General features: G+C 41.5%; 1 protein-coding gene across 1 annotated transcript; it reads left to right on the top strand.

Annotated features, from left to right (window-relative positions):
• Positions 1 to 12,178: 12,178 nt before the first annotated feature.
• LOC129875680 (uncharacterized) lies at positions 12,179 to 15,165 on the top strand. Its single transcript, XM_055950950.1, has 6 exons — positions 12,179 to 12,302; positions 12,377 to 12,581; positions 12,685 to 14,266; positions 14,366 to 14,428; positions 14,549 to 14,685; positions 15,024 to 15,165. The coding sequence occupies exons 1-6, from the start codon at positions 12,179 to 12,181 to the stop codon at positions 15,163 to 15,165; spliced, it is 2,253 nt and encodes a 750-aa protein (XP_055806925.1).
• Positions 15,166 to 16,861: the final 1,696 nt, after the last annotated feature.

The raw sequence follows: 16,861 nt of genomic DNA on the forward strand, positions 1-16,861 counted from the left end.
AAATGATTTTCAATGATACGTCTGTTGAGGATCTTTAACACTTGTATCTGCATCATAAAATAATGCAGTTTGAATGATGTCAGCACATGGAATGTACGAGTATGTAAAATGGCAGGAAAGTAAAGACAGATATCAAGAAACTCCTCTCAAGAATACTCGGCTCAGAAATCAACATCATCTCAACATTAATATGTAATGCAAGTTTAAAAATAATAATAATAAGCAATGCTTACTAAGTTTGGAGTTTCTCTAACCGACAACCATCATTTATGAGCTAGTGATGATACAATAAAGCGATGTCGTTGTCATATCCATCCAATACCTTACCAAGGTAAAGGACATCACCATCTTGGATTAAATCATCAAAGTCATCTTTTTGGGACTTAAGAGGTATAGCCTTCATCCTACTGTTATGACCTACCACTCGATCTTGAAGAAGGAGGAAGAACCTAGAGTCTTACAGAGGTTTGTAGAAGACTCTAGATTCTTGTAGAGAAGTCTTGAAGAACTTGGAGTTCTCTAGAATTCTCTAGAAAGTGTAGAGAATTCTAGAGTAGGGACTTCTTTATAAATATGGAAGGACTTGTATAGCATTTTTTATTTACACTTGAGCCCCTTAGGAGTAGTATAAATAGAGAGAGCATTCATTTGTAGAAAACCATCTAGAAATCAAGTATTCTTTCAAGTAATACAAAGTCTTCTTCATAAAAGTTCTCTTGTATTTCTTATAATCTAGCGTTCCCTTAGCGATCTAGTCTTAAAGGCTTACTTGAGCTTGCAAGATCGTGAAAGATTCATGAGTAAATTGTCAAGTGCCGCACGGAGGTCTTAGTTGAAGTTTAAGTCCATTAAAAATGTGGTATCAGAGCAAGGTTCTACTAAGGGAAATGGAAAGTGAAGGAGACATCAGCGCTACTACCACCACCAATGTCAAGCAAGATATTGGAAGGAAGCACCGCAGGGGAGAGAAGAACTCTAAGAGAAATGAGGAGGTGTTGCTCAAGCCTACACCAAGCGAGGCCCTAACATCCTACTCACCCTCTGTCATGACCCTACCCCATATGTCGCGACTGGGGTCCGACCTGGACCCCCCATACACATATCTATCAGTTGTGGTCACATTGAACTGTAAATAAAACAATATATCATATAATAGAGCCCCAATGGGCGATAACATTTACATATACCTGTAGCCCTTTTTGTTTGTATCACAACATGACAGGGCACGCAAGCCGACAAGGCTGCCATAACATAACAACATATATAATATATCATATAGACCCAGCTGAACTAAACTGACATGTACAACCCACATATACATGTCTGCAGACCTCTAAACATATAAATGACAACATATGGCGGGACAGGGCCCTCGTCGTACCCCTGAATGGATAAAACAATTTCTATACATCCATGGACAGTATCGAAAACTAGGCCCCGATACAATAGAGCCTCTTCCAGCTGAGCTACATGGAATCCTAAGCTGACAGACTCCCAAAATCTGTATCTGTACCTGCGGGCATGAACGCAGCCCCCCGAAAAAGGGGGGTCAGTACGACATATGTACTGAGTATGTAAAATGTAACATAATACACTAGGGGTATAATCAAAATAGAGAAGCAGGGGAATAAATTATCAAATCGAAGACATGTACCTATACTCTGTGAATCACAAAAGCATGCATGCTCAATTTATACAATATAGCCGGCCCTTTCAGGGCTCCGGTGAATCACATCTGTAGGACCACCATAGGCCCGGCGCCATCACCACCTTATTACAACACATCATCATATATCTATACACGTATCCTGGCCCTCTATTGAGGGACTCAGGGAATAATGCAGTGAACTGTGCACGAGAACATATCCTGGCCCGGGACTCAAGAAAAGAAGTGTTACAATATACACGAGTAGACTAGTGAGTAACTATATGCAATTTAAATCATTATTAGAGACTTGACCGTATAAGAAGATAAAAAATTTGTCGGAGGACTCGAGTAGTAGTGTACTCATCTCGAGTGACTTTTAAATGTCATTATGGGCAATATCAATTATAATCTCGAGGCTCCTAGACATGTACTAGAGTAAAGCCAAATCGCTTATGGAACCAGAAACATTTGTTAACAAATAGTCTGAAAGACTTGGAGCCTGTATATTTGTTATCTCTTTAGCATATAACAGTTTCTAGGGAAATAGTTCGGCTACTGTAGAAGTTCAATATTCATAAGTAAGTAAGAGATGTTTGAGAATAGAGTTACCCTAGAGCTCAGATCATATTCAACTTACAACTAAGACAAAGGCATACCCAAAAGAAAAAAGAGAATAAGCTTTATGTAGTCTGTACTTTCCTTCAGGGGATCTGCATACACATATTTCGTACCCGGCCCATCATGGGGCTCGGTGAATTATTATGGCATCATAATCTCATTTTTGTACCAAATATGTGTCAAGGAAAATGAGAGATAGCTTTTCACACACTACTGTTTAACACGTAGAAGCCTTACTAGGCAATACTCAATCCTTACAGAAATTCCAAAACTAAGCAGTGGATAGGGGTTATAAGGCGTACTTGGAGTTTTGGGAATGGAATTATCCCCACATTCCACACATAATTCACTTAAGGCTAAAACTTTCTAAAAGTAAAGAAAGATAGCTGTACGAGCTTCTACCAAAACATGCCACGAGAAAGCTTTACATACCTTGTTTGAATTATTCCTTATTCTGCTTGCCTCGCCATCCTTTGAACCTATTCAACATGAAATTAATATAAATATCAACCCCTCTTAACTTTCCAGCATCTTAGGTTGCACCTTAGTATCAATGGAATCTATTTCCTTAGTCGTTCCCCCGACTAGTTTTGTTATTCGCTAAGGCGTCGACGAAAATTGGGCAGCACCTCCCCTGTAATGTGCCCTATCCAAATTTCCAATTAGGTCCCTAAGACCTAAAGCCAACCAACAACAACAACCTGCAACAATTCATACCAACAATATACAACATAAACTCCAAACGACTTATTCAAAAATACGATATCAAAATAGGGCGTCTAGCCTTTATTTTGTGACGCCTTTAGTTATACGTAACGAGGGGTCATGTGGCTTCGACCAGAAGCACCCTAACCCACATTAGGACATATTCAGGTCCTGCAACAACAAGCCACACCCCTGCAGCAACAACTCACAAGAACGACACTTTATTTCGATGACAATTCACTTCTAGCGACTCCAATTTAGTTTATTTCGAACGTCGAGCATTTCTACGACATTCTTAAACTTCCAGCAGCATACAAGGGGTCTAATACACCATATAACAATACCATAAACTCCAATTTAAAAGGAAAGGCCTTACCTTACGTTAAACTTGTCAAATTCGCCAAAATTATCCAAAATGTGAAATCTGGACAGCTTACTGTTTTACCTTGTCGCTTCGTTTCGAAGGGGTAATGGAGGCAACAGGATTTACGTCCTTCATGAAAGTTATATAAATGTGTCTTAGGGTCGTAAAAAATTTATAATCATCCCTACATCAATTTTGTAGAAAAAGATATGACCAAAATACTCACAGCTGTCCGTGTAGGATTTCCAAAACCAAATATGGGCAGTACCTCCTCTACACTTCATCACCCTTTTTCAAGAAGATAAAGGAAAAACTGGATTTTAGAGTCTGAACGAAAGTTATCGGCCTATGAAATACCTTTCCAAAATATATTAAATCATTCAAAACGAAACTGTACACAAGAAGTTATACCAATATTACTAACAACAGTCCCTTCCAAAAACGGGTTGGTTAATTAGTTCTTAACATTTTCTCCTTCAACTTTCTCTTATTTATTTCCAAGTGTAAACTGAAAATATGGTTCCGTAGGCATCGTAATATACATATATACACCTCCACGTATTTAAGGTACACCGTATATAATTAATTCACGGAAGAAAGTTGAAAAACTCACCTTGAATCTTCAACAACGATGGCTGCCTCTCTATTTCCCTCTTTCAAGTTTTTTTTTCTATGTTGGCTGCTTTTTTTGGATAATGAACAGCTTAAGAATCATATATACATATATATATAAGGTGACACATGTCATCCCCTAAGGGTGACACGTGTCAGACCCTTATTGGGCCACCTCAACATGCGGCCAATGGGGTGCTTCCATGTGGCAGTGGGGTCCACCTCCCCCAAGAAGGTGGGTCACCTACTTGACCCCAAGCAGGTGGGTCACCTGCCTGCTCAGGTGCTGCCACGTGTCACCCTCCCATTGGCTGCCCCGCGAATTTTTTTTTCTCTTCCTCGTGGGTTTGTAATCTCGTCTCACTTTAAGAGCCTATGAAACCCTTGCTACGCAAGCTTGGTATGTAATCAAGTAACTCACGTATGTAAGATTTCTAAATTAGTAGCTTACGTAGATAAGTCGAGTCCTACGACTCATTACTTGGCCTCCTATTCCTTCCGGATTCTTATGATTCCCCTTCCAACCTTCTCTACCATGGGGTATCACATCCTCCCTTCATTGGAGTCATTTGATAGTATCGTAGCATATCCGGTTCATATGGTAATGTCCAAGGAACTTATGAGACATTCTGAGTTTAAAAGGGTGAGGTGTAACATCCTTCCCCCCTTTAGAACATTCGTCCCCGAATGTTAAACAAAACTTCCCTTAGAACTTATACAGACCATCGGGGGATTCGTTTCTATTTCCTTACACATATTTCCATCGAAGTACTCAGTATACGAGTTTTAGGAGTTGGGGTTACCTATTTACCTGGTGTTTTATGTCCTCTTTTTAATTTCTTAGGTCATCCCCTTTTTCTGGTTTTGATTTTGCCACAGTACCTTGACGGAAGGCACGTCTTCAGTTCGCAACCTTCTAATTTGCCAATCAAAGATGGCAATAAGTTTCTCCTCATAGGATAACTCTTTCATCTCATGGACTTCATTTATAAGACATACTATAGGTGGATCGCTAGTACATTCGCGAAATATCTATATCTGATAGGCTGGGCGTATGGTCTCCAAATCAAGTGGTAAACTCAACTTACCAGCCGTATTGCCCACCTTACGCGCAACCTGATACAGTCTAACATATTCTGGGTCAAGTTCCTTTTCTAGGTGACCCCATTATGAACATCCAATCATCAACTTGAACTCTGCATGTCAACGTCGATTATCTGTATATCATTCCTGCCGACTCTGGGCTTTTAGTCAATAGTTTGCTTAATCCTGTTTGGCCTACCAGCTTAGTCTTTTCCCCATTAGGGGGACCTATAGGCGCTTCCTTACAACATCTTGTAGGGGGTCATTTGGACACTGAAATGGTAGCCCTTCTCGTAGGCAAACCTACCTCATAAGCTCGCAATATATTTTCTAGCAGTTGATAGTATGCTCAGTCTATTCAGAAGCCCGAGGTAAATGTGGTATAAAGGTCTGTCTGTTCTCCCAACCTCTTCTTGGACTAAAGTCCAAACGTTAACCATATTTGAAGTTCCTCTATCTGAGATATTAGCTGGGGAACTTCACGGAATCTTACTACTTCCTTGTTGTATAACTTCACCTCATTCAAGTTGCTTAGGTGGTCTTTCTTGAAAGCAAATGGGCTGATTCGTTAGCCTTCTCGCAATAACCCGTATAGCACCCTACTCTTGAAGGGTTTAGAATAGGTGCGTGGTGACGTTGATAATTTGGGAATCCTTAGCTTCATATAGTTTTTCTCGACTTTCTTTAGAACTTTAACTGGCCTATATAGTTATTCTGTGGTTTTCCACTCGTTAACTGGTTCTATGTTGAAGAACTGTGGCATTCAAGTGCATCGTCAATTAGGAATTAGCTAATCCTTCTTGTTTTGCTTAAACCCTTGTTACAATTGCCTTAGCGTATCTTATAATACTCTGGGTACATAATCTCATATCGTTTCTCCATCACTAGTTCAGATTCCTCCATCTCGCCCGATCATACCATCACTAACGCATTAAGTTCCATCAAAATTTTGAAGTTAAGCGTGCTGGGGTGAGAGTAATATTGGGATGGGTGACCTTCCTAGGAAGTCTTCGTATATCATTTCACTGTAATCCTTTCTACGATGTGCGGACACATAATTTAGCCCAAGATTTACCTTAGTGTTGTCTCGCGAGTCTTTATGTTTTGCCCTGTCCTTCCTTTGTTATCTTGCGACCAGTATCGGCGTAGACATTTAGTTCCGCTATGACCATGTCCCTTTTTGGTCATTTCGGTTTAACTTCCCCTATTGTATTCCCCCCCTTTTTGTACGCACCCATTCATTAGGGTAGGCTATTGAGTAGCGCTAAAGTTCGTTCATATAGTGACCCTTGGAGCCGCTTTGACTCTTGTCTATTATTACCTGGCATAGCTTTAAAGGAATTTGACATATACGCTTCCCTATCCTCGATTCACTTTGTGTCCTTTTCATTTTCTACCACAAAAGACTTTTTATTCCTTTTTCCTTGGTTATATATCTATCGCAACATTATTTGCGACCAACTCTATAGCTAACATTTTGGCTTTTGATCTAGCATGTTATCATTATCCTTCGTAGTGTTTCTTAATTGATTCGACATCCTTTCTTGTTTACACCCTTTTGTTTTTATACGCAGTCGCCTTCTAGCGTTATGTTGTTTAGGGTCTCGTCACAACCTTCTCAACGCTGCCTTATGTAGCATTCTGGCTTCCATTCAATTACTGGTGGCTTCCAGAACTTTCTAACTTGGTTCGACAGGATATCTTATTGAAGTTTAGACGTCCATCTCAAATATATTACCATATCGATTGCCTTCACCTTACTTTTGCCATTTTCTCATTAACTTCCCCCCTTTAGAGGGTACTCGTGCTTTCCTCTGTATGTACTTGTAGTCATTCCAATTTCAATTAGGCGGTACTAGTAAACTGGGAATAACTATTCCAGGTTTTCTTAAAGTAGTGGCTTTGTCCCAACCTATATCCTTTGTTTCTTGGGATGAATGGAAGTTGTTCCAATTATTCTTTAAGTTTGCCATCCTCATCCCTTGAGGGTTCCACTATTTTTGGGGTGACGTGGTGTACCCGCATCATTGTTTTGTATCTTAAGCTCCATACTCTTACTGCATACTCAACGCAGACTTTTAACTTAGTTAGCCGCTACTAATGGCGCCTTATTAGCGGTTCTCACTTTATCCTTGCATACTCGTATCACACTATTTAATTCATACTTATATATCCCCCTTTTTGTTCGTATTCGTATTCAGTTCCTGACATCTCTTTGAGGTGCTTCTATTCGAAGCTCTTTCCCCAATTAGTTAGTGGAAAACTATAAACTGTTATCGTAAACCCTTTTCCAATCATTGCTGGAAGAAACTCGAATCTCTCCATCATCATCGTACTTCCATTTTTTTTATACTCGACCTACCTGGTCTCCTTCTAAGTTTATCTCAAGTTAGGAACAACTTATCTAATTTACAATTAGATGTTGAGGGCTTGGTATTTCCAAAATGAGTGAAGCTCAATTATTGGGCATCTTACCTTTCCACCGGAGCTTCTCTTTTTTTTCTACAACATAATTATGGTTGAAGATACTACGGTCTGAACTGTACTGCTCAGATAGCCTTTTATTTCTTCGAAATGATTTCCTCGAGTAAGAAGAGTATCCCTTATTGACGACATGAAGAGTACCTCTTATAGCTTTAACTGAACATAATAGGGGTACTTAATATCAATCTCCCGGACATCTTAAAAATCTACGTTTCATTCCCTGTTCTTGTCCTGGGAAAATTTCGACAAAGTTTCCTCTATATTTCTTACTTATCCCAAACCTGCATGCAGAAAATACCAACAATGCCTCACAGGGCCAACACATATATATATTCATGTCATATCACAGCCGCACAGTGCTTTCAATGTCATCTCATATCGCAGCCACACGGGGCTTTCAATATTAATACTAATATAAAAATACTGGACTTACCTCGTATGTCCAACTTCAAACTGCATCTGTGGCATTTCCTGTTTGCCTTCCTTTCAAGTTTCAACTTTAAATTTCAATATTAGTTCAATACCTTACCAAACGGATATCTTCCGTAGCTTTACTTTACTTACCTGCATGCTTCGTAACTTTCCATGTCGTCAATTACTTCCTTCTATTGGTGTCGTTCTCCTGTTAAGATCCAAAGTTAGTAAAAAGAATTTTTCCTATGACTCGGATCTAAAGCACGATCTCAGATGTAGAAGAAACATAACATCCTAAATATCCTGTAGCTTCCTGTTTATAGATGTGGCGCACAACACACCGATAAACAAGACTCTACTAGACACGGTCTGCAGACAATCCAAGGACGAACTGCTCTGATACCACTTCTGTCACGACCCAACCCCGTAGGTCGCGACTGGGGTCCGACCTGGACCCCCCATACACATATCTATCAGTTGTGGTCACATTGAACTGTAAATAAAATAATATTTCATATAACAGTGCCCCACTAGGCGATAACATTTACATATACCTGTAGCCCTTTTTGTTTGTATCACAACATGACAGGGCACGCAAGCCGACAAGGCTGCCATAACATAACAACATATACAATATATCATATAGACCCAGCTGAACCAAACTGACATGTACAACCCACATATACATGTCTGCAGACCTCTAAACATATAAATGACAACATATGGCGGGACAGGGCCCCCGCCGTACCCCTGAATGGATAAAACAATTTCTATACATCCATGGACAGTATCAAAAACTAGGCCCCGATACAATGGAGCCTCTTCCAGCTGAGCTGCATGGAATCCTAAGCTGATGGACTCCCAAAATCTGTATCTGTACCTGCGGGCATGAACGCAGCCCCACGAAAAAGGGGGGTCAGTACGACATATGTACTGAGTATGTAAAATGTAACATAATACACTAGGGGTATAATCGAAATAGAGAAGCAGGGGAACAAATTATCAAATCGAAGATATGTACCTGTACTCTGTGAATCACAAAAGCATGCATGCTCAATTTATACAATATAGCCGGCCCTTTCAGGGGTCCGGTGAATCACATCTATAGGACCATCATAGGCCTGGCGCCATCACCACCTTATTACAACACATCATCATATATCTATACACGTATCCTGGCCCTCTATTGAGGGACTCAGGGAATAATGCAGTGAACTGTGCACGAGAACATATCCTGGCTCGGGACTCAAGAAAAGAAGTGTTACAATATACACGAGTAGACTAGTGAGTAACTATATGCAATTTAAATCATTATTAGAGACTTGACCGTATAAGAAGATAAAAATTTTGTTGGAGAACTCGAGTAGTAGTGTAGTCATCTCGAGTGACTTCTAAATGTCATTATGGTCAATATCAATTATAATCTCGGGGCTCCTAGACATGTACTAAAGTAAAGCCAAATCGCTTATGGAACCAGAAACATTTGTTAACAAATAGTCTGTAAGACTTGGAGCCTGTATATTTGTTATCTCTTTAGCATATAACAGTTTCTAGGGAAATAGTTCGGCTACTGTAAGAGTTCAATATTCAGAAGTAAGTAAGAGATGTTTGAGAATAGAGTTACCCTAGAGCTCAGATCATATTCAACTTACAACTAAGACAAAGGCATACCCAAAAGAAGAAAGAGAATAAGCTTTATGTAGTCTGTACTTTCCTTCAGGGGATCTGCATACACATATTTCGTACCCGGCCCATCATGGGGATCGGTGAATTATTATGGCATCATAATCTCATTTTTGTACCAAATATGTGTCAAGGAAAATGAGAGATAGCTTTTCACACACTACTGTTTAACACGTAGAAGCCTTACTAGGCAATACTCAATCCTTACAGAAATTCCAAAACTAAGCAGTGGATAGGGGTTATAAGGCGTACTTGGAGTTTTGGGAATGGAATTATCCCCACATTCCACACATAATTCACTTAAGGCTAAAACTTTCTAAAAGTAAAGAAAGATAGCTGTACGAGCTTATACCAAAACATGCCACGAGAAAGCTTTACATACCTTGTTTGAATTATTCCTTATTCTGCTTGCCTCGCCATCCTTTGAACCTATTCAACATGAAATTAATATAAATATCAACCCCTCTTAACTTTCCAGCATCTTAGGTTGCACCTTAGTATCAATGGAATCTATTTCCTTAGTCGTTCCCCCGACTAGTTTTGTTATTCGCTAAGGCGTCGACGAAAATTGGGCAGCACCTCTCCTGTAATGTGCCCTATCCAAATTTCCAATTAGGTCCCTAAGACCTACAGCCAACCAACAACAACAACCTGCAACAATTCATACCAACAATATACAACATAAACTTCAAACGACTTATTCAAAAAAACGATATCAAAATAGGGCGTCTAGCCTTTATTTTGTGACGCCTTTAGTTATACGTAACGAGGGGTCATGTGGCTTCGACCAGAAGCACCCTAACCCACATTAGGACATATTCAGGTCCTGCAACAACAAGCCACACCCCTGCAGCAGCAACTCACAAGAACGACACTTTATTTCGATGACAATTCACTTCTAGCGACTCCAATTTAGTTTATTTCGAACGTCGAGCATTTCTACGACATTCTTAAACTTCCAGCAGCATACAAGGGGTCTAATACACCATATAACAATACCATAAACTCCAATTTAAAAGGAAAGGCCTTACCTTACGTTAAACTTGTCAAATTCGCCAAAACTATCCAAAATGTGAAATCTGGACAGCTTACTGTTTTACCTTGTCGCTTCATTTCGAAGGGGTAATGGAGGGAAACAGGATTTACGTCCTTCATGAAAGTTATATAAATGTGTCTTAGGGTCGTAAAAAATTTATAATCATCCCTACATCAATTTTGTAGAAAAAGATATGACCAAAATACTCACAGCTGTCCGTGTAGGATTTCCAAAACCAAATATGGGCAGTACCTCCTCTACACTTCATCACCCTTTTTCAAGAAGATAAAGGAAAAACTGGATTTTAGAGTCTGAACTAAAGTTATCGGCCTATGAAATACCTTTCCAAAACATATTAAATCATTCGAAACGAAACTGTACACAAGAAGTTATACCAATATTACTAACAACATTCCCTTCCAAAAACGGGTTGGTTAATTAGTTCTTAACATTTTCTCCTTCAACTTTCTCTTATTTATTTCCAAGTGTAAACTGAAAATATGGTTCCGTAGGCATCGTAATATACATATATACACCTCCACGTATTTAAGGTACACCGTATATAATTAATTCACGGAAGAAAGTTGAAAAACTCACCTTGAATCTTCAACAACGATGGCTGCCTCTCTATTTCCCTCTTTCAAGTTTTTTTTTCTATGTTGGCTGCTTTTTTTGGATAATGAACAGCTTAAGAATCATATATACATATATATATAAGGTGACACATGTCATCCCCTAAGGGTGACACGTGTCAGACCCTTATTGGGCCACCTCAACATGCGGCCAATGGGGTGCTTCCATGTGGCAGTGGGGTCCACCTCCCCCAAGAAGGTGGGTCACCTACTTGACCCCAAGCAGGTGGGTCACCTGCTTGCTCAGGTGCTGCCACGTGTCACCCTCCCATTGGCTGCCCCGCGAATTTTTTTTTCTCTTCCTCGTGGGTTCGTAATCTCGTCTCACTTTAAGAGCCTATGAAACCCTTGCTACGCAAGCTTGGTATGTAATCAAGTAACTCACGTATGTAAGATTTCTAAATTAGTAGCTTACGTAGATAAGTCGAGTCCTACGACTCGTTACTTGGCCTCCTATTCCTTTCGAATTCTTATGATTCCCCTTCCAACCTTCTCTACCACGGGGTATCACATCCTCCCTTCATTGGAGTCATTTGATAGTGTCGTAGCATATCCGGTTCATATGGTAATGTCCAAGGAACTTATGAGACATTCTGAGTTTAAAAGGGTGAGGTGTAACACCCTCGACCACTGAGGTGAGAGATGATGAGTGAGGCGAGGAGACCGTGGATGTCACGACCGATATAGAGTGGATCGCAAGGATGGATGCTGCCCGACAGGCCGTAGAGATATTGGGCAAGCACTTGAACAAGTTCGACGGCAAGTTCAAGTCTCTAGAGGAATTAACCCTTGAGGAGAACGACAATATCCGAAAGGAGTTGGATGTGCGTAAGGTGGCCAAGTAAGAGATAAAAGAGGCGATCACTTCCTTGGAGTGTCGGTTCATGGATGCGTTAAACATGATAGAGACCATGAAGGCCGAGATGGAAGAACTCAAGAGAGACGTAGAAGTGGAGAGATGTGTGACATCCAGCGCGGACAGGGAGGCCAAGATTGAGGCTCCCAAGCCACCTATCTTCAAAGGTGCCCATGATACACAAGAGGTGGAAAACTTCCTTTGGCACTTGGAGAATTACTTCAAGTGTAACAAAGTGAAGAACAACGAGGCAAGGATCAACATAGCCATGCTATACCTTTTAGAGATGGCCATGTTGTGGTGGAAGCGCAAGGAGTCCAAGATCGGGAAGGGTCTATGCACCATCAACACCTAGGAGCATTCCGAGATGAGTTTAAGAAGCCTTTCTTCCCCAACAACGTCATCTATGAGGCCAAACGTAAGTTCCGGGAATTGAAGAAAAAAAGGTAGCATACGGGCCTATGTGAAGGAGTTCACTACCCTTATGCTCCAAATCCCCAACGTCACAGATGAATACATGCTCTTCAACTTCATAGATGTACTGTAAAGTTGGGCAAAGAAAGAGTTGGAGCATTGCCAAGTCAGCACCATCGATGAGTCTATCACCCAAGCTGAAGCCCTGACGAACTTTAGACATGACAGGAGCAAGGGCAAAGAAACAAGAAGTAGTTCTGCCAAAGGTGGGGGAGATCACAACAAGGGTAAGGAGAAAAACCCTCCCACCAAGAGTCATGATGCCAACAAGTCCGATGGTAGGAGGTTCGAATGGCAGGGCGATGCTAAGAGGAAGGAGCAGACCACGAAGGGCAACAACTTTTATATATGTGGAGGTCCTCATAGCTATGCTAGGTGCCTGGAGATGAAGAACCTTGGTACCATACTGCAGGAGCGAAAGGACAAGGAAGTAAACCAAGGACACAGTTCGAGCATGACCCATCTAGGCATGATAAGATTATGCGGAGCCATAATGAAGCAAGTTGATAAGGTGGGAGATTACTTCTCACAATATGTTTATATATCCATCAACAGACCGCCAACTCGTGTTATGGTGGAATCTAGAGTGAAAGCCAACATCATGATCAAGACAGCGGTAATAAGGTTGGGGCTAAGTTATGGGCCAAGCAACACCCGCCTGAAGATAGTCAATGCCCCATTGACTCCCGTATGTGGAGTCGCTCATGGAGTGGACATAACGTTGGGTAAGTGGCAAGGTAAGACCATCTTTACTATCACCCCTTTAGATATCTTTGATATAATACTTGGGCAGGAATTCCTCCAATGGTACCATATGATAATTGATCCCTATATCCAACAACTCTTGGTGATGGAGCGAGAGGGACCCTACATGGTACCTCTAGTCAAGATGCCAAAAAAGGAAGGACAAGCCCACTTGTCGGCCATGCAACTTGTAAAGGGCCTAAAGAAGGGTGAGCCGACGTTCGTAGCCACCATTGAAAGCTTAGATGAAGACAATGGTGTTAAAGAGGCACTGCCACCTTGCATAGAGAAGGTACTTGAAGAAAACAAGGATGTGATGCCCGAATATTTTCCGAGACACCTACCTCCAAGGCACGAGGTAGACCACAGGATCGCGCTGGATCCAGGAGCAAGGCTGCCCGCATACCCGCCATACCACATGGATCCACCCGAGTTAGAGGAAAAGAAGAAGCAGTTAAAGGAGCTCCTTGAGGCTGGTCTTATCCGTCCATCCAAGGCACCTTATGGCGCATCGGTTTTATTTCAAAAGAAGAAGGATGTCTCATTATGCCTATGCATAGACTACTGGACGCTCAACAAGGTGATCATGAAGAACAAGTATCCCATCTTGCTCATTGCCGACTTGTTTGATAGACTTGGACAGGCCAAGTACTTCACCAAGGTGGATCTAAAGAAGGGCTACTACCAGGTATGCATAGCGGAGGGAGATGAACCGGAGACAACATGTGTGATGAGGTACGGAGCTTACGAGTGGTTGGTGATTCCCTTCAGCTTAACCAATGCACCCGCCACCTTTTGCACACTAATGAACAAGATCTTTCACCCCTACTTGGATCAGTTCATGGTAGTCTACTTGGATGACATAGTCATCTATGGCAACACCTTGGAGGAGCATGTGGAATACTTAAAGAAAGTGCTCCAACTCTTACGCGGTAATAAACTTTTCATCAAGCGGGAGAAGTGCGAGTTCACCCAACATGAAGTGTAATTCTTGGGACATATTATCAACCAGGGAGAACTACAGATGGACGAGGCAAAAGTTTGGTCCATCAAGGAGTGGGAGATGCCCATAAAGGTAACCGAACTTAGATATTTTCTTGGACTTGCTAACTATTATCGCAGGTTCATAAGTGCCTACTCTGCCAAAGAAGCCCCACTTACCGAGCTGCTAAAGAAAAATAAGTCATGGGTTTAGAGCGAAGAGTGCAAGAGGGCCTTTAAAGACCTCAAGGCTGCCGTGATGGAGGAGCCGGTCCTAGCGTTGCCTGATTTCTCCAAAATGTTTGAAGGGCACACGGATGTCTCTAACTATGACATTGGAGGAGTATTGATGTAAGAGAGTCACTCTATTGCCTTCGAGGGCCACAAGTTGAACGAGACAGAATAACGGTAAACCGTGCAGTAGAAGGAGATGGCCATCGTCCACTACCTACGCATGTTGTGGCACTACTTACTTGGATCCAAGTTCTTGGTCAAGACTGACAATGTGTCCACTAGCTACTTCCTATCACAAAACAAGCTCACACTAAAACAAGCTAGGTGGTAGGACTTCTTGGTCCAGTTCGACTATGAGCTTGAGTACAAGCCAGGCAAAGGCAATATTGTGGCCGATGTCTTGAGCAGGAAGTTCGAGCTGGCTTCCATCACTACAGCACATTGTAATATCTAAGATGCAATAAAGGATGGTCTGCAGCACTATCCAGAGGCAAAGAGGCTTATGGAGTTAGCAGCTCAGGGCAAGACAAGGTGCTTTTTGATAGAAGACGGGCTCCTTCTTACCACCGTATAGAGGATTTACATGCCAAAATTTGAAATGATTAGGCAGCGGATCATAAAGGAAATCCATGACACATTATGGGCCGGGCATCCAGGGCAGCGTCACACAAGGGCTTTGATTAAGGTAATTTACTACTGGCTACGCATGCAGGATGATATTGAGTGCTATGTGCAGACTTGTCTTGTGTGCCAGCAATATAAGGTGGACAAGCGTCAACCAGGAGGGATCTTGGAGCCCCTACTCGTAGAGGAGAATCCATGGGAGAGTGTGACCATGGACTTCATCACTTATTTGTTGAAGTCCGATGGGTACGGGACAATTATGGTCATGGTGGACAAGTTCTCCAAGTATGCTAGCTTCATGCCTACCACGGTAGATTGCACTGCTAAGGAGGCTGCCAAGCTATTTTTCAAAAATATGGTGAAGTATTGGGGATTTCTAAGGCACATCATTAGCGACAGAGAGCCACATTTCACCGGGAACTTTTAGAGAGAATTTTTTGAGATTTTTGGCACAATATTGCATTTCTCCACTAGTTTCCACCCGTAGACAGATAGCCAGACAGAGTGAGCCAATGCCTTGATAGAGTGCTACTTGAGGTATTTTGTGATCTCCGATCAGAATGATTGGGCGAGGCTATTAGATGTAGCCCAATTCTCATACAACCTACAATAGAGTGAGGCAACAGGGCAAACACCATTTGAGCTAGCCACAGGCCAACAGCCACAAACTCTATATTTACTACCGTCTACATTTGAAGGCAAGAGTTTAGGGACTTATCACATGGCCAAGGGCTTTAAAGAGCAGCTCGACACAACCAAGTCTTATTTGGACAAGGCAGCAAAAAGGATGAAGAAGTTTGCCGACCGCAAGCATTGTCCCATGAATTACAAAGTCGAAGATATTGTCTTGGTCAAGTTCATCCCAAGGCAATTTAAAGCATTGCGAGGCGTGCACAAAAACTTGGTGAGAAAGTATGAGAGCCCATTTAGGATTATTGCCAAGGTTGGCAAGATCTCATATAGGTTGGAGCTACCACCGCATCTTAAGGTTCATCCTGTCTTTCATGCCGGTGTCATCAAGTCGTACCATGAGGACAATGATGATCCTAGTTGAGGAGAATCAAGTCGAGCACTATTTACAATTACCGCCTCTTATGATCGAGATATAGAGGCCATTATAGACTACCAATCCAAGCGAAAATGGGGACAATAGGCCACTTCTATGTTCCTAGTCTACTAGAAGGGTCAATCTCCGGAGAAGCCCACCAGGGAAAGGTATGAAGACCTGTGGCTGTTTAAAGATAAAATTCGAGATTACTTGCAGCAGCAATGCACCGCGGTCGTTGCCACATTAGGTGGGGGAGAATGTTATGACCCGGCACTCGATCTTGAAGAATGAGGAAGAACCTAAAGTCTTAGAGAGGTTTGTAGAAGACTCTAGATTCTTGTAGAGAAGTCTTGAAGGACTTGGAGTTCTCTAGAATTCTCTAGAGAGTGTAGAGAATTCTAGAGTAGGGACTTCTTTGTAAATATGAAAGGACTTGTATAGCAATTTAAATTTACACTTGATCACCTTAGGAGTAGCATAAATAGAAGGGGCATTCATTTGTAGCAAACCATCTAGAAATCAAGCATTCTTCCAAGTAATACAAAGCCTTCTTCATAAAAGTTCTCTTGTCTTTCTTACAATCTAGCGTTCCCTTAGCAATCTAGTCTTAAAGGCTTACTT

This window comes from Solanum dulcamara, chromosome 12, assembly GCF_947179165.1.
Source record: "Solanum dulcamara chromosome 12, daSolDulc1.2, whole genome shotgun sequence".
Classification (NCBI taxonomy): Eukaryota; Viridiplantae; Streptophyta; class Magnoliopsida; order Solanales; family Solanaceae; genus Solanum; species Solanum dulcamara.